We start from the raw sequence: 23,746 nt of genomic DNA, 5'->3' as shown, positions 1-23,746 counted from the left end.
GAAGCTATCTTCTAAGGCAGTCACTTCATTTTAGGAATCTGTTAAAATAAAAGTCCTTATATTGAACTGAAATCTGCCCCTTTAAGTTCTACTTATCTTAATATTGTCCACCCCATAATTCTTTTGGCTTTTTATTCAGAGGTTACAGAGCATCTGCTTGCTTTTCTTTTCTCTCTCTTTTTTTTTTTTGGTACCAGGAATTGAGCCCACAAACCACTGAGTCACATTCCCAGCCCTTTTTATATTTTAGACAGGATCTCGCTAAATAGCAGCTGAGGCTGGCTTTGAACTCATGATCCTCCTGCTTCAGCCTCCTGAGCCACTGGGATTGCAGGCGGGCACCACCATGCCTGGCTATAGTATCTGCTTTCTTATAGTGGAAAGTAATTGGATAAAGTAGGAGGGGGAAAATCTTAGTAATAAAAATAGAAGAAAGATATATATATATATATATATAGTTTTTACAAGTTTTGCAAATAAATGATTTTTCAAAGATGTTTCTGTGTTCCCACAGCATTCTATATTTTTCATAAAACATATCATAAATGATTGTGAATTCTTGCTTAATGTCTTTCCCAGTAGAAAGGGCCTGCTGTCCTTAATGAGACTGCAAGCTAACTGTAACCCTTAAAGAGACTGCAAGCTCTTTAAAGACAGGGACTGTCTGTCTCATTGGCACCAGCTAGGCACACTATAAACACATAATGTTAAAATGTATGATAACATTAACCACTTCTGCCTACAAAATAATAAGTATGTATGTCCCTGTCAGCATGATAAAAAGCAAAGATGGAATTTAAACAGACTTTCCCAGAGATAGCTTTGATGTGTGTTCTCTGAGTTGCCGGGCCCTCTATGAAACCAAAATTCACCTCCCCCTTTCACTCAAGTCACCTGGGTAGGTGTAGAGGTCAGTGTAACTGCAGGCTTCAGTGGGGGCCCTGTGGCCCCAGGGTTTCCAGCAGGAGCTGAACCCTTAACTGGCTGGAGGACCAGCTGTTTTACTGGTCGGCTGGGCTGGACAATGCGCTGAACAGCAGCCTGGTTCCCAGGGACCTTGGCGGCCAACACTGTATTACCAGAGACAATGGAAACACCTGGTCGAAGGGGCGTGCCGGTTAGCACTTTGGTAAAAGTGACTTTTCCACCATTGGCTGTGCCAGCCACGAGTGGCTGAGCTGTGCTGGTGATACCTTGAGCCTGAATTTGTGCCACATGGGCACCAGTGACTGAGGAACTTGGTGGGGCCTTAAGGATAACAATCTTAGGGGCTGACTGAGGTGGTTGTCCTCCAGCACTACTGGAGGAGACAGCTGTGGCAGAGACACCCATGAAAGGATTCCCTTGGCTCAGGATCTCCTGGTTCTTGGAGACCTGCAAAAGTCCAGATGTTGACGTTGATGTCTGTAAGACAGGCTGGGCTGGCTGCTCCTGGCTGGCGGGCTGAGTGGTATAATCATGCAAGGTTAAGGATTCTGGAGCTGGAGCTGTGGATTCTTTGGGAAGTTCTGTGGGAGCTGTTTCCTCTGGTGCGGAGACCAGGTCACTTGCTGATGAACTCCCCACATCACCACCTCCACCATCCTGGTTCATTTGATCCAAGGAGTCCAAAGAGCTTGGCAGTCCAAGGGCTTCTTCAATGGGGTCTTGGGTGACCTGGTTAAAGCTGTCATCAGTCAGAGAGTCCAGGCCAAATAAATTTGGGTCATCAAACAGATCCATGATGGGGTCTGCCATCTTAGGAAAGTAATGGAGGGTATTTCCTCACAGACTAAGGAGGGAAGGGGAGGGGGGGTATTGGTTCTCCCCTCCCCTCCCCTATTAAGAAAAAAATGTACACAATGGAAGAGACTACTACTCTTCAAGTAAAGAGGCAAGAAACAAGTGCACGTCAGATTGTCCTGACCTTCATGGAGTAAGATGGCTAGGTCTTCTGAGGAAGATGATGGAACTCCTGTTGTGGGAATACAAATACAAATGAAAAATAAGCAAAGTTGGTGACCTCAAGAGAAAATGTCTCCTTAGGTACCATCCCTACTATTAAATAGCATTAAATAATGAGAAGAGGTAAACATGAGGAAATATGAGGATAGATATATAGCAGAAAGAATACCCACATTTCTGCTTCAAAATGAAAACTAGAAAAGAAATAAACCATCCCCTTTTGGGGCTTTTATACCTATACACTTTAAAGCTGCTATCTGTCAAGAGTATTCAGTTGTCTCTGTCTACTTCCTTTTACAATTACTTTTCTTACGTAGAGATTAGGAAATTCAGTAATCATTCACCTTTTATTTTCAGCTCTTAAACTGGCAGAACTCAAAAATATACCATTAGCATTTCCATGAAGGTAGATAAAGAATTCTGATATAGTTTATTTTATAAAATTTCCTTGAATTTACTGGCCAAAATAGAGACCTTTTACCAAGCTTGTAGTACAATTTTACCCAGGAAGTTTTTCAAATTTTGTCCTAGTTAACACATCAATTAACATATACATAGCATTTTGTTTTAATGTCTCCTTAAGAAACCGTTCTCATAAAAGACCAAAAACTTCCTTTGCAAGGAATTCAACATTTTAATTCCAGTTTATATTTCCATTTTTCTCTTGCCATTTCTTGCACACATTCTACATTCCAATCATTGTAGTTCCCTTAATGTGATTCGGACCTGCATGACTTTGCCCAGTATGCTATAGCATTTGTGTGGTACACATCGTTCTTCAACCCTTCATCCTTACCTCAAACATCTCTCATAGCTGAAACATTATCTACCCTCAAAGCTCTTCTACTCCATAAAGTGAGCCCTGAAACTCTGTCCCTTTAATAACTGAACAATATGTAATGATTTGATCCTTTCACTTCCTTTAAACATCCATACCATTATTTACACATTAAAAAAAAAAGTTTTATTTTGTTTTTCTGGGTTTATACCCTATTAAAAGCATTTATATTAACATTTTACTAAAATGATTTGAGTTTCTTATCTATATCCTCTGAAAGCCCAAATAATCTCTTCATGCAAATTATAAAAACCTGTCTGCTTCTCAAGGTGCTTGTCTGTCATATGCTGGAGCACTGCCATAATTACATTAAAAACTAACGATGATTAGGAATGTGTGCAATGTATTCCCTGTATAACCCTCCACCATAGCTTAGCTTATGAGAAGCTGAAATATTAATAATGGGACGAGGTAAATGTTATTTGAAATAAATCATTCAGTCCTCGCAAAAACTAAATGGCACTTCTTAGTTCTGATAAGCGACAGTAAAGCTCATCTTCAAACTGTCCTACAAATGGCTGAAATTATGTTTATAAAATCTATATCTAGGGTTTTAAATTCATGAAAAAATAATGGAAAAAAGAAAACTACTAAAGACAAGGAGTTTTTCCTTTTCTTTCTTTTTTTTGGGGGGGTGGGGTGGGAGACAGAGGATAGTATTAGGAAGTGAATCCAGGAGCACTCTATCACTGAACTACATCCCCAGCCCTTTTATTTTAAGACAGGGTCTTGCTAAGTTGCCCTGGCTGGTCTTGAACTCGGATCCTCCTGTCTCAGTCTCCAGAGTTGCTGGGATTACAGGTGTGAGCCACCACATCTGGCAAAAGATAAGGAATTATATCACTATGTAATCAAAATACATGAAAAAGGAGTATCTGTTCTTTGTCTATGATATCAATGTGACAATTCAGGAAAGCCTTACTTGACAAGACTATTTCTCCTAACTTTTGGAAGATAAATAAGAAATTTGTTAGAGAGAGAGCATAGACTTCACTGAAGAAGACTTTTCCATGTAACCCCCAAGCTGTACTACTTCTTTTCCCTAGCCCATCTCAGTTGTCCTTACAAAGAAATATAATGTGACTCAATAGCCCAGAAGCTTTGACATAAAGAGAACAGACTCATCATTAGATGGCATATCAGCTATTGGGACATTAGTCAAAATTACAAAGCATAAAAGGTGTCTCCACTAATGTTCTTTTTTAACATTTTTTTTTTTAGTTGTAAATAGACACAATACCTTTATTTTATTTGTTTTTATTTTTATGTGGTGCTGGGGATCGGACCCAGTGCCTCACACATGCTAGGCAAGCGCTCTACCCCAGAGCCACAACCCCGGCCCCTCCACTAATGTTAAACAAGATCTTCCTAGCTTCAATAACTGTATACTTTCACATTTCAAGATCAATATTACTACTCACTACTGGCTAAATTATTCCAGCAGCTCTTTCAGCCTCTCTTAATATTGGCCCTCAAATTACTCAAATGGTGATGAGAAAAGTCATGGATGTTTCTTAATGAAAATCTATTCAACAATTTTACAAATTTCCTTAAAACTACTACCACTGACTTTTTTTTTTTACTTTCTTTACTAATTATATCTTACTCTGCCACTTATCTTTTATCTCCTACTCAAAGTCACAGAAGTTATACTAAATATCTACTGCTAAGTGTCATACAAAAACTACTGACCAAGTTTCCACTAACTATAAGTTTGTATTTGTAATAGTTTAGAACCTGTCCTTTCTTCCACAGGGTATTTTGTCCCTTTCACAAGTCCTTGCTACTTATTCATCTATGTTCTTCCTTTCCCACATAATGGCTCAATCTCAGAGATCTCACTTTTTAATCGCAGAAACAAGGTTAACAGTTTCTGAAATATTTTCTTACCCCCATGGGAGGGAGGAGCATAAACTTTTAAAGGTCAATGTATTATCATTTACCTCTCTGTGCCCAATTTTTGGGCCAAACGTCTGCTTCTACTGGTTCAGTCTAGGCCAATAATTTAAAAGAAAAAAAAAATTGTCAGTGATTTAATGTCATAATTCCAAGTATCACTACTTCACAGTCGCAACTCACTTCCACTGACCTAATTAATTCATAGGCATTTTTTATCCTAGTTCTCATTTTCAACTGTCCTTGATTTTTACAAGACTAAACCTTTGACCCCAAAAAACTTTACTTCACTCCCTCTTTCTTTTCTTGTGGGTCATCTTGGCTGTATATATGTCTGGCCTATTTTACCATAGAGAATTCTAGTCATGAATCCTCTTCCCATGGTTCAAATCCTGGTAATAAAAATAAATAGATGTTAAGTGGCTTTTATGGTAAAACAACTGCCCAGATAATGATGTCATACCGCACTTTTATCATATTAAGAATGAAGTTACCAGGCACACTGGTATGTGCCTGTAATCTCAGTGACTTGGGAGGCTGAGGCTGGAGGATCCCAAGTTCAAGGCCACCTTCAGCAATTTAACAAGGTATTAAGCAATGTAGCAAGACCCTGTCTCAAAATAGAACAGAAAAACAAAAACAAACACAAACACATTAAAAAAAGTGAGGAGCTAGGGAATGTAGCTTAGCACCCCTGGGTTCAACCCCTAATACAAAAAAAAAAAAAAAAAGTCAGTCTTGTCCTACCATTGCCCAAAACAGACAGAAATATGCATGTGCTCAAAAGGAGTTAGTAGTTGTACTTAGGTTATTTTTCATAATTCTAAATTAATGTCCAGACTTATGACAGAGATCCTGGGGGACGAGAGTAGAGAAAAGGAACGAACAGGAAGGTCAGTTAAGGTTGAAATTTAAATCTACAAATCTATAATCTCCAAATAACCCAGTTACTGCATATATATCAATAATACCCTTCATCTCAGTTCCTTCAAGAGGCACCACTCTTTCCCCTGGAAGTAAATATAAACTGATATTCTTCTGAAGCTATGTTACATATTTAACACAGTTCTCGTTTTACTGCTTTTGCTTTTTTTTTCCTTTTTGCAATACTGGGGATTGAACTTAATGGTGGTCTGCCACTGAGCTACATCTCCAATCTTTACGTTTTGAGACAGGATCTCACTTAGGTGCCAAGGATCCTCCTGCCTCAGCATCCCAATTTGCCCGTGACTCTGGGATTATAGGTGTGCCCCACCATGCCCAGCTGCTTGTCCTTGGTTTATATTTTGCCTCATCCTGGCCCATTTCTATAACAACTTGCCTGTTCTATCACAAAAGATTTTATGTTAATTCTATTCTAATTTTTTCCATATCTTTCAACATAGCAATGATTCTCAACTATGGAATGGAGGACACATCCCTTTGGAAAAGCTTATAGGAAGTGGAGGTTGGAGTGGGGGGAGAGATATAAATGTAGTTTTAAAATGTGTTCAATACTGTAGTTTTATATTTGTAGCTTTACATTTCATTGTTTAGGTTACTTTATTTGGTAAAATTGAACAAAATCTTGCTAACCTGTGAGAATCTGTAAAAACTAAGATGGGGGTTAAGAGAGGTTGAAACAGAGAAAGCAGCATGGCTGGCTTGGAAAGGTTATCAACATCTCTGAAATAGGTTTTTATGGTCTCTCAAAAGGGAGTTTATCATAGTTCACTGTTTGATGGATGAGAAACACTGCAACAGAGATTATTCCATTGTCTAATAGATAAAATTATATAAACTGAACCACAGACATTCATTCTCCATTACAGATTTCCTTGTACTGGCCATCCTCTTAAACAATAACAAACAAATGCCATATTGAGCAATACTGACCTTTTTCTGTAATATGCACTTTTAGAAAGTACCTCTCATGCCCACTTAATTTCTAGCTGCCCAAACATTCAGAAAAGAATAAACTATTTTACTTCAAAGTGTAAATCTTGTTGTTGGAAACTGTATCCTTTTCAAGAGGATCAGCTGCAGATAGATATAAACACAGGTTATTGAATCACAAGATGGGCAAAAGCAGCTTAATCTAAATGAGAAATCCCTTTAAAGTAAAATAATCAGAAGGGCTAAAATAAAAATACCCAATGTAATTTTAGAGTGGAAGCACTTAAAAACTATACCATGGAGACACTTGTGAGACCCCACAAAGCCTCAAATCTCATTCAGAAATGGCAAATAAACATCCAAAGTGAATGTAATCACAAGTTAGGGTCAAGAAAGGATCAGGATGGAAGGACACAGACCAAAAAAAAAAAAAAAAAAAAAAAAAAAAATAGAACCATTAACTTGAAGCCACTCAGACTGCCTCAAAAAGACCAAGATTGTAGGCCATTTTCTCTATCTTCACCATCCTCACTACCAAATGTATGTCTACTGTTTTCCAATTACTAAAGGAGAAAGCACTAACACCTCAATCAGGGTTATGGACATTTGGGGCAAATATGGCTGGTAAAGTAAAACCTTCCTTATAAATAGGAAAAGCAAAAAATAGGCAACTATGAAAACTAAAATCATGTCTTTTCAGGAGGTAAAGGAGAAACTACAGAAATTATGCACTTATACGGGGAAAAAGAAGGAATCAGGTAAGGAAGTAAGAGGTTGATGGAGAGGAAAACGCAACTGGGGGTGGGGGTGGGGGTGACCCGGGTACATTACCTGCTCATACTGCCAGGGTTCGTGCCAATAAGGCCCGCAGCATAGGCGGGAGATTTCAGACAACTGGCGCCCCCAAAATGGAGATGAGGTACATGCACTTGAGGGAGAGAGCTAGCGGGGGGTGCCCTCCAGGGTGGGGAGGCCAAGAGGAACAGATGCGGGGGGTGGGGGTGGGGGTGTGGATGCCTTGGGTAGAAGCAACGTTAGGACAAAGTACAGGCTGAGGGGCCCAACAACCCCTGAGAGAGAAAATGAGCTGTGCCTCACCCAGTGGGAGAGAGAGGTGGGTTTACCTGCAGCGGCCGTGGGGGGCCGGTTCGCCCCTCTCGCTGTCTCTCCAGCACCAGTTCCCCCTCCTCCTGTGCAACCTAACTTGATGCTCCTGCCCGCCCCGTGTCCTCATTGGCTGAAACCCACTGCCACTCACCTCAAGCGCAGAGACGCAAACAGCGCAAAGGGTGGGACTAGAAAGAACTCCCCCTCCCCCTCCTCCGCAGGTTAGGTTGAGAGCGCACGGAGAGGCCTATCCGGTTTCTAGGGCCCAGGCGAAGCCTGCAGCTTGCTTAAAAAAAAAAAAAAAAAGTGGGCGGGGGGGGGGGACCGGTCCGTAGAACGATCTTGGTCTCACGGTGCAAGAAATCGGTCCTGAGGATTAAATTCCCTACCACGTATCTACACCGTATTCTGCACACCTAAGAGTATAAAACTCTGGAGGGAGGGTTCCGCACTAGGCCAGCTCCGCCTCCCTCTGGAACCCTGGCCTTCCAGCAGTCCTGTCAACACCTTTACTGTAGTGACTATACCTTATCCCACTGCACAGTGTAAGGTGCCAAATCCTCCCTACACTGTAGGAGTTAGTACAGTGGCTGGAATATGGAGCTTTTTACTCTCAAAATATAAAACACTCTTTCTACCACAACCCATAGAGCTGGCTTGCATTCTTGACACTTTAACCCTTCAGCAGCAGCACTGCTTTCTAGAAACTTAACTCGGATACCCTCTAACATCCCAGTCCTCTACCTCCCCAAAACACATATCCTCTACCCCCAAACCCAGTCTCCCACCCTTATTTCTCTCGAAATAGTCTGTCTGACATATTGGTAACTGTCCACTTTGCAATGTCATTTGATACAACAAATAATTTCCCCGCAAATCCCCAGAAAGATGGTAAGGTTAAATCCCCCAAAGGAAATTGTTACTTAAAAAAAAAAAAAAAAAAAAGTTGCTTCCCTCCTGACCACTAGTTCTTCTGAAAAGTGACTATCCTTAATATTGAAATCCTAATTTCTGTAATCTACGACAAATGCAAACTAGAAAGATCAAATTTGGCCTTAGATTTCTTATTTTTAAAGATTCTAGTTTTACCACTAGGTATGCTAGAAATACCCAATTAACACTCTGTGGGTAGCAGTACTATTTCCGATTCATCTGGCTCAAAACCTCAAAAGGTATCTCTTAAACTTCCTTCTGTACCTACCATCCAATCATTTGCCAAGACCCATTGACTCTCTTACAAAATACAACACACAGATTTTGGAACTGGCAAAGACTTTGGCTGTCATAACAAGTTAACCAGCTTGTTGTATAGATGAGAAAACTGAGCTGGGTGCAGTGGTACACACCTGTAATCCCCATAACCCAGGAGATTGAAGCAAAAGGAAGGACTGCAAGTTTGAGACCAGTCTCAGCAACTTAGGCCCTAAGCAACTTAGCTTTACCCTGTCTCAAAATAAATACAAAGGGCAGGGGGTGCAGTTCAGTGGTAGAGCAACCCTGGGATCAATCCCTAGTACCACAAGAAAAAAAGGGGTGCAATGAGAGACACACAGAGCGTTTAATGATTTGACTATGAACTTAAGTGGCAAAGTCAGGATTCATATATCCAACTCCTATTTCTACCACCATCTCCCTTTTTTATGCAGTTGCTGTGTAAGAAAAAGAAGTTTCGTACTGATCTCTCTCCCTACTAATCCATTCTGCTACCAAATTAATTTTTTAAAACATAATATGACCAAATCAATCTCATGCTAAAATCTCAAAGGTTTCCCTGTTACTTAAGACATAAATTTTAAAACCACATCTTGCCTTTCAGTCTTATTTCCACTAATACTATTTATATACATTTACATGCTAGTCGAAAAACTCAACTTATTATTGCTATATTTTTTTTTCATCTGGGTCTACCTAATACTGCTGCCTTCAAATTATACACTATCCTTAAATAATTTCTTTACCAAAATCTTATTTTTATAATTTTCTAAGATCTACATCAAATGCCTCTTCACTCATTAGCTCTACATTTACTGAGTATATCAACATTGATGTACCAAGTAATTTGCTAGTATTGGGACCCAAAGATAAATATAAGACACATTCCCTTCAGCCCATTCAGAGAATATTTGTATATATGTGGGGAAAAAATGGTAGGGACTCTGATAACAGTGACAAATGTAAACAATTATAATAGGAGGTGATATAATACAAGGTGATAATGAAATCAGCAGGGTTATGATAGGAACACAGAGAAAAAGAACTTAACTAAGAAGGAAAAGATACCAAAGCAGTAGTTTCTTAAAAGATGAAGAAGACTTAACTAGGTGGGAAGGTAAGGTAAGCCATAGAAAGGCATGATCAGGAGGCAGAGACTGTAAAAGGAAAGGCAGAAGAGACTAGCAATGAGACACCCTGAAGAAACTAAGTATTTCCTTCAGTAGTTCAGTTTTGCCAAAATGTAAATCACAAAGATACTAGAGGGAGATGAGGATGAAGGGATAGGTAAGGGCTGAACAATGGAGGACACTGAATACTACATTAAGGCATTTTCTTACAGGTAGATTTAAGAAGCCTCAGAAAAATGGAATGACATGAACAGAAATATATTTTGGTTAGGTAACTTTGGCTGGGGTTGGGGGCTTAGAGGATACAGAATCAAGGCTGCTGAGTGTCCATGAAAGAGTTGCACAATGGATACATGCCGATTTTTTTTTCCCTGCTCAGTGACTAAAAGGGCCCTTCCTAATTGTGGGAATAGGGAGGAATCTTCAGTGGGATCTTATCTACTATAGAGTCAGGGAGGAGGGGTTAGGTCCCTTCCTCCTCTTCCTGACAAAGAAATATGAACATGACCTAGGCTGGTTCAAGTGGACACCCCTGCTGGTGAACTCTGACTTTGTAGCAATAATGCAAAGACTCAAGAACAAGCTGGATGTGGTGGCAAAAGTCTGTAATCCCAGTGACTTGGGAGGCTGAGGCAAAGAGTATCACAAGTTCAAGGCCAGCCTCAGTAACTTAGCAAGGTCCTAATAAGACCCTAATTTATTTTGAATTTAAATTTCACAATAAAAAATAAAAAGGTATCAGGAGATGATTCAATAGCTAAATGCCCCTGCATTCAATTCTGAGTAACCTCACTCACCCCTACCTCCTCCAACAACAACAACAACAAAAGGCCCAGATCAACCAGTCAGATAGTATTTGGCAATGAGAAACAACAGGGTTCTACAGTATCATCCTCTACAAGGACACATATAAGACACATTCCCTAGGGTCAATCTGTTCAGTGATGTGACCCTGATCCCTGATCTCTGTGGTCAGGTCTCAATTTCTGACCATTTTCTAAACCAGGTTCTCTAACATTCCCATTATTTTTTAAGCCATACAATCAACTTCCAATAAATTCTCTTTCTGCTTAAGTCAGTTCAAAGATGATTTCTGGTGTTTGCAACCAATAATTCTAATAAGATGTGTAAGACTTGAATTAAAACAATATAGTTCAAAAGAACATGATGGAGCCGTGCACGGCATGCCTGTAATCCCAGCGGCGCGGGAGGCTGAGACAGGAGGATCTCAAGTTCAAAGCTGGCCTCAGCAATGGCGAGGTGCTTAGCAACTCAGTGTGACCCTGTTTCTAAATAAAATACAAATAGGGCTGGGGGTGTGGCTCAGTGGTTAAGGACCTCTGGGTTTAATTCCCAGTAACAACAACAAAAACAAATTTATGAAAAATCTTCTAAGTTTTAAATATAGAAAAATTTAAAAAAATATTTAAAAAGTAAACGTTTGCAGGTTAAACAAAATACTTAATTGCAGCCCCCAACTATTTGTGATTTTTGTTGGAGAAAATCTAAAGAACAGCCTTAGAGAAGGATCAGAATAAGGTATGCCTACTTAAGCAGGTAGAAAAGGAAGAGCTAGAGCAGCAGGAGAGCTCAGTGTCACAAAAGCAAAAAGAGCAGAAATTTGCAGGGGGAAGAGCGATATAGCAAACAAAACAAAAATGTCCAATAACAAACTTTAAAATGTCCACTGGACTTAATAGTTGAAAGACTTTCTGATGTCTACATTCCACTGTCAAGGCAGAAGTAAACTACAATACCTATAAGCCATGGTAGCATTTTGTTTAGTCCTTTTATATTTTACTTATATTTGTACATGGAGGTATAAGAGACCTGGGTAAATTAGTCTGAGTCTTATTCATTTCTCCATATAAAGAAGACAGGAGTACCGAATTACAAAACTATTTACGAGGATTAAAGAAACACCTAACACACTACTTGACACATAACTATTCTGTCCTAGGAAGTATTGAACAAACGTGTCTGGATAGACAACTGGGAAAAGAAATCTGCTTTTGTCAATATCTGTACCTGCCTAGGAGATGCTATCAGCCTCAGAGGGCATCAGTATCTAGATTAATGGCTTCTAAAATATTTAATTTCAGCAAGCCAATACCTGTAAGCTTGAGCATGCACTACAGCTTCTGTTCCCTCTAAAGTAAACCTAATTTTGCTGTTATTTTTATGGAATAGGTGACTGAACCCAGGGCCTCATGCATGCTAAGCAAGCACTCCACCACTGAGCTACAAACTATATTCCCAGCCCTGCCACCCCCCACCATTTCCACTTTTTTTGTAGTACTGATAATTGAACCCAGAGGCACTATACCTCTAAGGTATATCCCTAGCCCTTTTTCTTATTTTTATTTTGAGACAGAATCTCCCTAAATAGCCCAGGCTGGACTCGTACTTGCAATCTTCTAGCCTCAGTTTACCAAGCAGATGAGATTACAGGTTTGAGCCATCACACCCTGCCTAATGAGACTAATTTAAGGCACACAGGAATAGCTACATTTTAGGTTCTCTAAAGTCCAAAGTTAATGTTCAGCTAACTGGCTTCATTCAGTATCCAACTCTGAATGATAACAGCTGTGCATGGTGAAGAACAGCTATAATCCCAGAAACTCTGGAAGCTGAGGCAGGAAGAGGATTGCAAATTAGAGGCCAGCCTCAGCAACCTGGTGAGACCCTGTCTCAAAACAAAAGTAAATAAATAAATAATTAGGATTCCAGTCTTACCTTTGTGGTAAAGTGCCCCTGGATTCAATCTCCAGCACCACCAACAACAAAAGATACCCAGCCAGGCATGGTGGCGTTAGTTAGCCTGTGATCCCAGCGGCTCAGGAGGCTAAGCCAGCCTCAGTGACAGTGAGGCACTAAGCAACTCAGTGAGACCCTGTCTCTAAATAAAATACAAAATAGGGCTGGGGATGTGGCTCAGTGGTGGGGTACCCCTGAGTTCAATCACTGGTACACCCCCCCAAAAGACAATCAACTTTGAATGATGAAAAGACCTACATTAAGACACTCAAGGACCAAAGAAAGAGTCATAAAGATTGCAGAAAAACCACTCCTGACCTCAAACACTTTTTTCCCTTGGTTTCAAGGGCACCATACTATACATGCTGTTTTCTACCTCTTCGGACACTTCTCCTTTGCTACTCTTCTCTACCAATTCTTTAAATTATCTAATTTCATTTTGGTCCTTTTCCCTCCTTTTACTTTTACACTATAGTTTCTTTTCAAGGATGTCTAATTAAAATACACAGCCTCAATTATTATTCAGTCTTTTCAACAGTCATTGGAGGTAACCATTCTCCAGCACCTCCTATCCAGTTGTGGCTACAGAGACCTAAAACCTTCCTTACACCTAAATCCAACATTTAAAAATTCTATCTCTATCCCTTAAATATTCCAGAAATCCATTTACTGGCTTAATTTACCAACTTCGCGTCCCTAGACTGGTATTGCCTTCTAACTGATTCTTTTCTTTTCCACTGTGGTTTTTTATTTTGCAGTGCTAGGAATATGAACCCAGTCTCACACATGCTGGCTCTATCACTGAACCACATCCTCAGCTCAATTTGCTTTTCTTTTCTTGGTGCTGAGGATTGAAGCCTGGGACACTTAACTACTGAGTAATCCCAGCCCTTTTTTACTTTGCGACAGAGTCTCACTAAGTTCCTTAGGATCTCCCTAAATTGCTGAGGCTGGCCTTCAACTTGCAATCCTCCTGCCTCAGCCTACTGAGTTGATGGAATTACAGGTGTGCAGCACCATGCCCGGCCTATACTTTCTTAACAAGTCTGAAATAACTACCTTTATTTCTCAGATGAAGAACTGAATGAGGCACAGAGATAAGTAATATGCCCAATATCCTATAGCTAGTGAAAAGTGGCGACAGATTCAAATTTAAACAGTGTAGCTTCCGGAAATCACATTCTTAACTAACAATACTATGTTCTAAGTTATAGACTATTATAAATTCCTCTTAATATTCAGTACTTCTCCTTTATAGTAGATTGAATAACTGGCTGTATCATTAGTTGTTTGCTATCCTTCCCTCCCCCATTAAAATGCAAGTTTCTCAAGGGCAAGGACTGTGTGTGACCTGTTCAATTTAAGACAATCTGGCTGGGCATGGTAGCACATGCCTATAATCCCAGTAGCTGGAAGGCTGAGGCAGGAGGATTGCAAGTTCAAAGCAAGTTAGTAAGGTCCTGTCTCAAAGCACATCTTCAATGTACTTTTGCTAAAAGAATACAATGAACTTCCAGCGAAAGTTATGTGGGAGTGAAACTACAGAAGGGTAATGCAAAGGTTTCTGCAGTGATACACTTTCCCATCCATTTAGAAGAGACACAATAACATAAGGTATTCGTCATGTTTTAATACCTATAGCAGACACAGCTTTAACATACAGCAAAAGGAGCTATACGCAATATATATATATATAAAAGACGCTTTTAGTGAGCTGGGGATATAGATCAGTGGTAGAGTGCTTGCTTAGCATGAGTGAGATCATGGGTTTGATCCCCAGAATCATCCCCCCACAACTTTTCTACAGTGTAATAATCACTGTTGAAAATAATGAAATTTTAGTTATCCTTTTTAGTTTTAGGATTATAATGCGTTAGTAGTAACCAATTTACAGCTATGGCAGGAAGTAAATGAATGACACTATATACTTATGACTCAAAAATAGGGCATGGATCATTTTTTTAAGTCAACCTCATTGTAGATTTCTTCTCCCCAGTAAACCCTTGGTGTTTTAGCCTAAGTCTGAAGATAGAAAATAAAAACTTAATCTTTTAAGGATGACTGCTCTTTGGTCAATTTAAGACAATCTGGCTGGGCATGGTAGTGCATGCCTATAATCCCAGTAGCTGGAAAGGCTGAGGCAGGAGGATCACAAGTTCAAAGGCAGTCTCAGCAAGTTAGCAAGGTCCTGTCTCAAAGTAAAAAAACAAAAAGGGGTTTATTTTTTGGCTCAGCGGTAAAGCACCCCTGGGTTCAATCCCCAGTACCAAAAAAAAAAAAAAAAAAAAAAAAAGAAAGAAAGAGAGATTCAAAAGTAAAAAGAAATTTTATGTGCTCAAGGTTCTACAACTGCTAAAGGTATATCTTTAACAAGTTACTAAATGCCTACCTGTCTCATACTTCCCACAGAAGTTAGCACTGAACTTTTAAATGGGGGAAGACTGGATAACAAATAGGGCTTTGATCGGACAGACCAGAGTCCTACTCCTAGTTATCTACCTAAGTCGTCCTTTGTAAATGAACTAACATCCCATTCATCTCAGAGTAGTCCTAAAGATTAAAAGATAATATATAATGCTTGGCACATAGTACAAACAAATATATTATTCCTCATCCAATATTTTAAAACAGTACCAATAAAGGCTTATCTCAAAGCAAAATTATTACTTGTAGACTTAGCAGAGCTGATGTGCTAAGCAGAATCAGGTGGGATATTGAAACACATGTGGAAGTTTCATAATTAGAATAGTTGGACTGCTTGGCATGATGAAAGGACCCTTGTACTACCTTAACCTCCTAAGCATGGAACACAACCAGCACTGATGTCTAAGGCAACTTCCCAAGTAATTCAACTAATCATTTTCATGTTTGTAGGAATATGCTACTATTTCATAAATACTCCATTTACTTCACAAAATCTGCTTGTGAGGCTGGGTACAATGGCACATTGGCTGCAAGCCACTTGGGAGGCTGAGGCAGGAGAATTGCTAGTTCAAGGCCAGCCTCAGCAACTTGGCAAGGCCCTAAGCAATTTAATAAGATCCTATCTTAAAATTAAAAAAAAAAAAGGTGGGGGGCCAGTGGTGCAGCTCAGTGGTAAAGTGCCCCTGGGTTCAATCCCTAGTAAAGGGAGGAGCAGTGTGGACCTGCTTGTAGTAACTTTGATTTCTCTGACAAGGCTATCCCTGGGTAGTTCTCAGGCCTACCTAGAGCCAGTTACCTTAGCTTTTGACTCCCATGACTTTTCAGGAGAGCAATGAAAAGAAATGACCAAACCTCATTGGGAAAAAAAAAAAAAAAAAAAGCCTTAATGGGAGACACAACCAGAGAGCAGGCAAAGCACTACATTTTATAAGAGAATTCATATGCAAACAAGGGAAGAGATGACTGATGTGTCCCACCCCCCAGAAAGGGGTAAAATTTGAAAATAAATAAATAAATAACTTGAGTTCTGAGGAGGCGCAATGAAGAAGATTTTCATGCAATTTGATATTCCTAATTCAAAAATCCTGAAAAATTTTCCATTTATTTTACCTAGGTAAATGTATACCTGATAAAATCTTGTTCCACACAAAATAATTTGTTGATTTGGGTTCTAAATAGGCAACCAAAGTACAGAAATTTCTTCTACAACCAACCAAAAAGATCTTCTCATATCACTAATGGGACAATGTACTTCTGAATACTGATGTCCTAAGGAATAAGCCTCAAAGATGTCTATAGTACACCCTCAAAAGATGTAGTAGAAATAAGGAAAGCAGAAAATTCCAAAGGTTTCTGTAATGACCACAAAAAACAACTGGAGAAACCCTAAAGGCTTAACAACTCATTAATATCCTCCTCCCTGTCAAATAAAATTAAGAATTCAGTTAAGGGGCTCTGGATATAGCTCAGTGGTAGAGCATGTGCTAAGCATCTTGGAAGCCCTGGGCCCAATCTTGGGGAGCGGGGGTGCTGCACACACTCACTCACACATACACTTTCACAAGCAAAAAGAAAGGAAGGAAGGAAAGAAAAAGAAGGGGGAAAATCAGCTACTGTATAACTTTTCTCAAAAAGTTACTGACATAGTCTTAGAAGTTACAGACTCTCAAAACAAAAAGGTGTTATTATGGAATTACTAATTACTAGAATACTGGGATTTACCAAAAAAAGGATTAGCACTATCATATTTAAGGTGCCAACATAAAGGGAGAAAAGAAGTACAGTTCTGAAAATTTTACCAAGCAATTTCAGTAGTATGCCATTTAATTATCTTTTTTTTAATGAAATAAAATCTGAAAATAACATAAAATGAAGCAACATACAGTAAATTACTCTGGTGATTCGTAGAGGAAATAAAATCAGGGCTATTTCAGTCTTTCAACAACAAAGTCAACCTTTGATTAGCAATTATGCACAACAATAAATAATTGTTCTGGGAACTCTTTTCAAAATAATGAGAATAGTACACTGATAATCTGAATTTGAAGAAGCTGGAACTTTGTCTAGGCTCCATATACATTTTTACTGTTCAGAATATATTCCTGGCCATTCCTGATGAAGACAAAGGTAAAGCAATTATCTATGCCAGGCAAATTTCTATCTATGCCTATTGGATTTTTTGATTATAATATAACAGTTACTGGACAGAAATTGTTTAATTTTAAAAGGTTTCCTGCAGGCTGGAGTTGTGGCTCAGAGGTAGAGTGCTTGCCTAGCACACATGAGACACTAGGTTGATCCTCAGCACCACATAAAAATAAATAAATAAAATAAAGTTATGGTGTCTACTTACATCTAAAAAAAAGGTTTCCTGCTACAATCTGAAGGCAAGATATATTTTAAAGTTGACCATTTTGCTTCAGATGTGACATTAAGCAACTCAAGAACCTTAGTGAGGGACAGAAAATAATGGACAATAAAAAGACAAACAAACAAAAACAAATGTTACCTTTACAACAGCTTAATGAGAATCTTCAGAGATTAACATACTTTGTAGCTTAAATTTTAAATGTCAGTAACTACGTAGCTTAAATTTTAAACATCACTTAGCCACTGGGATGGCTGAAGCAGGAGGATCGCAAGCTCCAGTACTATCACATTTAAGGTGCCAACATAAAGGGAGAAAAGAAGCACAGTTCTGAAAATTATTACCCAGCAATTGCAGTAGTATGCCATTTAATTATCTGGTAACCTGGCAAGAACTCAGCAACTTAGAAAGATTTTGTCTCAAAACATAAAAAAAGGACTAGAGATTAGCTCAATAGTAAAGTTCCCCTGTGTTCAATCTGCAGTACAAAATCTGCACACATACATAAATAAAAATAAAAAGAACTAGCAATATAGCCCAGTGGTAAACTGTCTCTGTGTTCAATTCCCAGAGGGGAGGGGAAAAAATTTAAACTTCAATAACTACAAAAAAGGTGGAGGGTTGGGGTTGTGGCTCAGCGGTAGAGCGCTCACATAGCACATGCGAGGCTCTGGGTTCGATTCTCAGCACCACATAAAAATAAATAAGATAAAAGTATTTAAAAAAAAAGGTGGGACTTGCTTTGCCAAACAAATACAAAGAAAAATTTAAAGGCAATGGGAAACAGAATTAGAAAAACAAACAAAAGAGCTAAATTATGACTTCATTAACTCACACATAAACAAACTAAGATGTTAAAGGGAAAAAGGTTATCCATATCCAGGACAAAGTTTAGAATGCACTAAATGGTTAAATAAACTTTTAAATAATAGGAAACTGTTCATTCAACAACTTTGTTGCATATAAATACTACTTAGAGAGAAGGTACAGAAGGAACTACATCTTGAAAATTGGGGTCTCTATATCCTTACAAGTTCTACTACAGAGGCAAAAGGGTACAATATCAGTGGACTGCAACAAAAAAAGTGAACAGAATCATAACAAAATAATGAAGATTATAAACTCTATGAAGCAAAAAAAAAAATAAATTGTTTATTTATTAAAGAGGGCTGGGGATATAGTTCAGTTGGTAGAGTGCTTGCCTCGCAGGCACAAGGCCATGGGTTCAATCCCCAACACCACACACACAAAAAAAATTCATTAAAGAGGAAATACAAAAATTTTAAATTGAGTGACAGGAAACATGATAATCTACCAATGAATCAAACGCTGTAAGTAAAACAGTAAATTCCACGGTGGTCACAATAGTGCAAGGACAGGTCACACAAAGACCTGCAGATAAGCGACTTGCTTAAATGCAAGTACAGAAGGACAGTAACTTTTAGGGTTGAGGGTGGAGGCTCCAGAGAAATGTCTGTCTTCTGTTTTTCTCCCAGATATTAGACTCAATGTAACCTCAGAAGATAGCTTAACTCTTCCAGAGCTGTGGACAAACAATATTACTAAAGCATTTTAACATTCATCTGAATGTTACAGTCCTTTCAAAAATGAGAACATTCAATTTCATTCTTTCAGTAAGCAAGCATAGTTTTGGCACTCACAAATTAATATTAAGTGGTAGTATTGCATTAAAAAAAATCACCTTTTCACAGAAGTATTCAATGGTATATTTTAAAAACTGCCCTCACCATCCTCTGTTACCTATCAGAAACACCATGCTTCAAATAAAATATCGATTTTTTCCTGTTATAATCAAACTTCTGGAATAGTGGGTCCTACAATTACAAGATATCTCTACCTCATCATTCAGGGATGATAGAGCAAAGGTGTTCCTGGGAAATGCCAGGTCTGTGTTTCCTGGTGATTCACAACCACCTGAATGAACACATTTTCCATCCATATCTAAATAAATTTTGTTGGGCTGGGGATGTAGCTTGGTGGTAGACCACTTGCCTAGAATGCACTAGGCCCTGGATTTGAACCCCAGCACCCTCATACCCCAAGAAAGAATCTGTTGCCAGGGGCAGTGGTGCACACCTATAATCCCAGTGAACCCAGGAAGCTGAGAAAGGAAGATCATGAGTTCAAAGACATCCTCAGCAATGTGCTAAGCAACTCAGTGAGACCCTATCTCTAAATACAAAATTGGGCTGGAGATGTGACTTGGTGGTCAAGTGCCCCTGAGTTCAATCCCCAGTAGCGCCAACCCCCCCCAAAAAAAGAAAAGAATTTGTCAATTTAAGAACTGACAAAATCTGGGCTGGGGATTCAATTCAGTTGGTAGAGTGCTTGCTTCACATGCATAAGGCCCTGGGTTCAATCCCCAGCACCACCACCAAAAAAAAAAAAAAAAAAAAAGAACTGGCAAATTCAACAGGCCAGAGTCACAAGACAGATCAGATTAAGCAAAGGTAATGTATGTAATGTATGACCTGTGCACCTATACACTGGTCCATCAAATCACTTATCCCAAACCAATCCACCAATCCTTGCTATTTCCATTTTAAGCCTCGGGAGCCTGCCTCATTTTGTGGGAATTGGGGGTGCTGGGATTGACCCCAGATATTCACACAATCTAAACACATGTTCTACCATTAGCTACACTCCAGTTCCTCATACAGTCTGTCTATTCAAGGAATGGGCTTACTCTGTTTTTGGCCAATGTCCTTTGCCTTGCCTTTCAGACCCACTGGCATGCTACTCCTGCAACAAAAGGCCTTCTTAAATATAAAATGTTGTTTTTCTTACATCTTTTTAAAGTATTGAAATAACTCCAAAATTGTTCCCACTCTGGCACCACGAAATTGACTGCAACTTGTTCTGGAACCTACTGGGTGACTATACAAAAGAAATACGTAAGCAGAACAAATTACTTAAGACATTCTCCAAATCAAAACTCACTTTCCAGTACTTAATATGCTCCACACCAGTTGGGACCTCAGCTGAGGATAATGCAGTCAGGGAATCCTTGACTGAGTTGACAAACTCAGAAAAACAGAGATACATGATCTGTGAATGCTGATGTGATGGTGGGATGCAACAAACACTGATAATGCAGTTCCCAAGCCTTGTGTCTGAGACTTTCCAGTGCCTATTCTTCAAAAGAGAACGCCATAGAGTTCTAATTATTTTACTTCTAGCTCACTTTGTACGTTCATCAAAACACGACCGGTCCACTACATACCTCTTCTGTTAAGACCTTAATCACTTCACGACTGCCCCTTAAAAAGAGGTGGCTGCATTTGCACAGCTGCTGCAATGGCAGGGGAATTCCCTGCGACACTAGAGACAGGTAAATAAAGAGACTGCATTCGCTATGAGGTAGGGGGAGTGGTCCTCTGCCACTGATGAGTTTATATAATGCAACAGAAATCCAGTGAGCTCTGCAGACCTGTCAAAGGAGATACAAGGCTTGAGCTCTCCTTTCCCATCACCTCTACACACTCTCCAACACCCTGCTCTTCACTCGGAGAAGACACACGGAAATTACACCTAAGAGTGAATAACAATCTGCATACGCTCTCTATACTTTCCTCTCCACTTTTATTATTAAATAAAAGAGAGAGAAAGGAAGGAAAGAAAGTAGGTAGGTAGAAGCTTTAACCTCCCACTTGAGCCCAAAGAAAGTATGAAGTAAGCAAACGGAGCCGGGGAGTTTTTCCTACTCTGAAGGGGGAAGAACAAGGCGCTGCCTCTAATCTACACCACGCCCAGTAATGCAATGACAAGCTCTTAAAACTCCATGGTGGCCCAAGCAGCCCCTTTCGCGGCGTGGCCCTGCTCGGACCCCGCGGCCCAGCAGCCGCCCTCTCCCCCGGCCTCTCACAAAGGAGAATGGTTCAGTCCAGACCATCACCCAGCACCTGATCCCTTACAACTGGGGGACTGGGAGGGGGCGCGAGGGAGAGGAGGGAGGATAAGTTCCTGAAGCCATTCTGAGAGTCAGAGCTTCTGGAAAGACTCTTGGGCCAGCACTGAGGAGCAGGCGTGAGCGGGAAGCCTACCTGAACAAGTCCTGGTGCTTCCTTCCCAGTCAGCGTTTCAGCTCAGCGTCTTGGAGAACAAGGCGCCTTCCGGCGGAGCATGGCCAGCCCTCGCCTCAATCTAGCTTGCTAGTAGTCCATTCTCCCTGGGGTCCGCCCACCTTCGCTCCCACCCACCAATGGCGGGGCCGAAGCCCGGCCTCTTCCAGCGGGGTAGTGTGAACGCCATCCAGGAAGTCTCTTGAGGTGGGAGGTCCTAAAAGGCTGAGAACGGTACGTAGGCAACCACAGATATGCCTGATTGAAAATAAAATCTGGCGGCAGCTCGCCTCCGACGGCTCAGTTCGCAGGTGAACGGGCTTCTCGGCATCTTTTTGACCCTCTCCGTTGGGGGCGCTCTAAACTTACACATGTAGTTACCTGTTTCAAGGAAGCCATCTTGGATCGTGCCGGCGTCAGGCGGGCGGGGAGGGGAGGGAGAATTTTCGGCTTTCTGTCCGACTATGTCTGTCCAGCCCCAACATATTCTCCTACAGATAGGCTTTCCCTCAGTCGTGAAGAGGAACTCTGCAATAATACTGAATGTGAATAAAAGCAACCACCACCACCCTCTAGCATAACTGCAGGATTGATGAGGTTTTACCAAATCAGAAAAACCAAAATCAATTCTTAAAGTCGGTATCACCACTTCTTAGGGAAATCCTTTATAATCAATTCTTCAAAATATCAGCGCATCACCAACACAGATAGCTTCCAATTTTTATACTTCACTTGATTTTATTTATTTATTTATTGGTACTGGGGATTTAACCTTTTTCAAACAGGGTCTATCTGGATTTTAGATACTCTGGCCTTGGCCTCCAGAGTTGCTGATATTACAGGAGTGCCCCACGATGCCTGCTTAATTTATGTTTTTCATTATTCTGACTTTGAAAGCAGAGTACTCAGAAATACTAAAATTCGAGGTATAGTTCCATTAAAAAGAAAAAAGTCTTATAATTGATCAACAGATCCAAACAAATACATTCAGTGCTAATTATGAACTTATGATAATTATATTTACACTTTACTACATAAATTTTGAAGGGATTCCTTCCAGATCATTAGAGGAATTTCTCAAGCAGTAACATAATTGCATATTCATACATGTTAAGAAGTCATCTGAGGGCAGGCACTGAAGCATAGGCCTCTAATCCTAGCAATTACGGAGGCTAAGGCAGGAAGACTCCCAAATTTCACGCCAACCTAGGTAACTTAGCAAGACCCTGGCTCAAAATAAATAATAAAAAGGGTTGGTGATGGAGCTCAGTAGTAGAGTAAGTATCCTTGTATTCAATCCCCAGCACCAAAAAACAAAAACAAAACCCTTTCTTGTCTACTGCTACCATTTTATCATATTTGAGGATGTGAGGTATTAGGATTTATCAAAACACTGTGTTGTTTATCTGTAAATGCATATACATATATAATCTTAAATACCAATGGTTACCAAAATAAGAGCTTGTTATCCTTCTGGTTACTATCTGATATAGAAGAGGCCTGCCATCAAAGGATGGTATTATAGAAAGAGGAAAAAAGGAGGTCCTGATTCAACAATTTCTGATATCTATACTGATTTTTTTTTAAGATTTTTAAAAAGATGGACACAATCTTTATTTTTATTTGGTGTTGAGGATCGAACCCAGTGCCTCACATGTGCAAGGCAAGCGCTCTGACGCTGAGCTATATTCCCAGCCCCTCTATACTGATCTTTTACTATAGATTGGTTTTCCAGCATCACTGGTAAACAATCAACACCCACATTATCTAATAAAATTCTGCACATGGAGGTGGAATATCCATTTTCTACAATTCTTCATGACCAACTGACTCACAACACGAGCACATCACAAATGTACTTTTGTTTACCATTTCTTTACACTTGGTGAAACACCCAAATACAGAAGCTTATAAATTGAATAACAGAACTGGATGTATAAGTTAGGATTTAAAATTATGCTCTCAATTATCTAAATGGTATCAATGACTCTGAAAGCAGTAAGTCTTAGGCAGAATGCTGTCTTTGACCAAGGCTCTAATGCTTCCCAATTGCTAAAAGATACTTTGGGATGGTAAAGAAAAACTTCTGTACAGAAACTACAATGTTAATTTA

At 39.7% G+C, this 23,746-nt stretch overlaps 1 protein-coding gene across 10 annotated transcripts in view; it reads right to left on the bottom strand.

Annotated features, from left to right (window-relative positions):
- Positions 1-21,717, bottom strand: part of CHD8 (chromodomain helicase DNA binding protein 8) — a 62,111-nt gene extending 40,394 nt beyond the window's left edge. For 3 of the 10 annotated variants that reach the window (XM_081292612.1, XM_081292618.1, XM_081292620.1), the window contains exons 1-2: positions 7,678-7,752; positions 895-1,954 (exon numbers count right to left, since the gene is read on the bottom strand). In XM_081292612.1, the coding sequence (XP_081148738.1) occupies positions 895-1,737 (843 nt within the window). In that variant the 5' untranslated portion in view covers positions 1,738-1,954; positions 7,678-7,752. The other 7 variants (XM_081292615.1, XM_081292614.1, XM_081292613.1 and 4 more) reach the window with 7 other exon arrangements.
- Positions 21,718-23,746: the final 2,029 nt, after the last annotated feature.

The sequence above is a fragment of the Spermophilus citellus genome, assembly GCF_964194105.1.
Source record: "Spermophilus citellus genome assembly, chromosome: 4".
Lineage (NCBI taxonomy): Eukaryota > Metazoa > Chordata > Mammalia > Rodentia > Sciuridae > Spermophilus > Spermophilus citellus.
The sequence above is the reverse complement of the archived record's forward strand: the minus strand, read 5'-3'. Positions and strand labels throughout refer to the sequence as shown.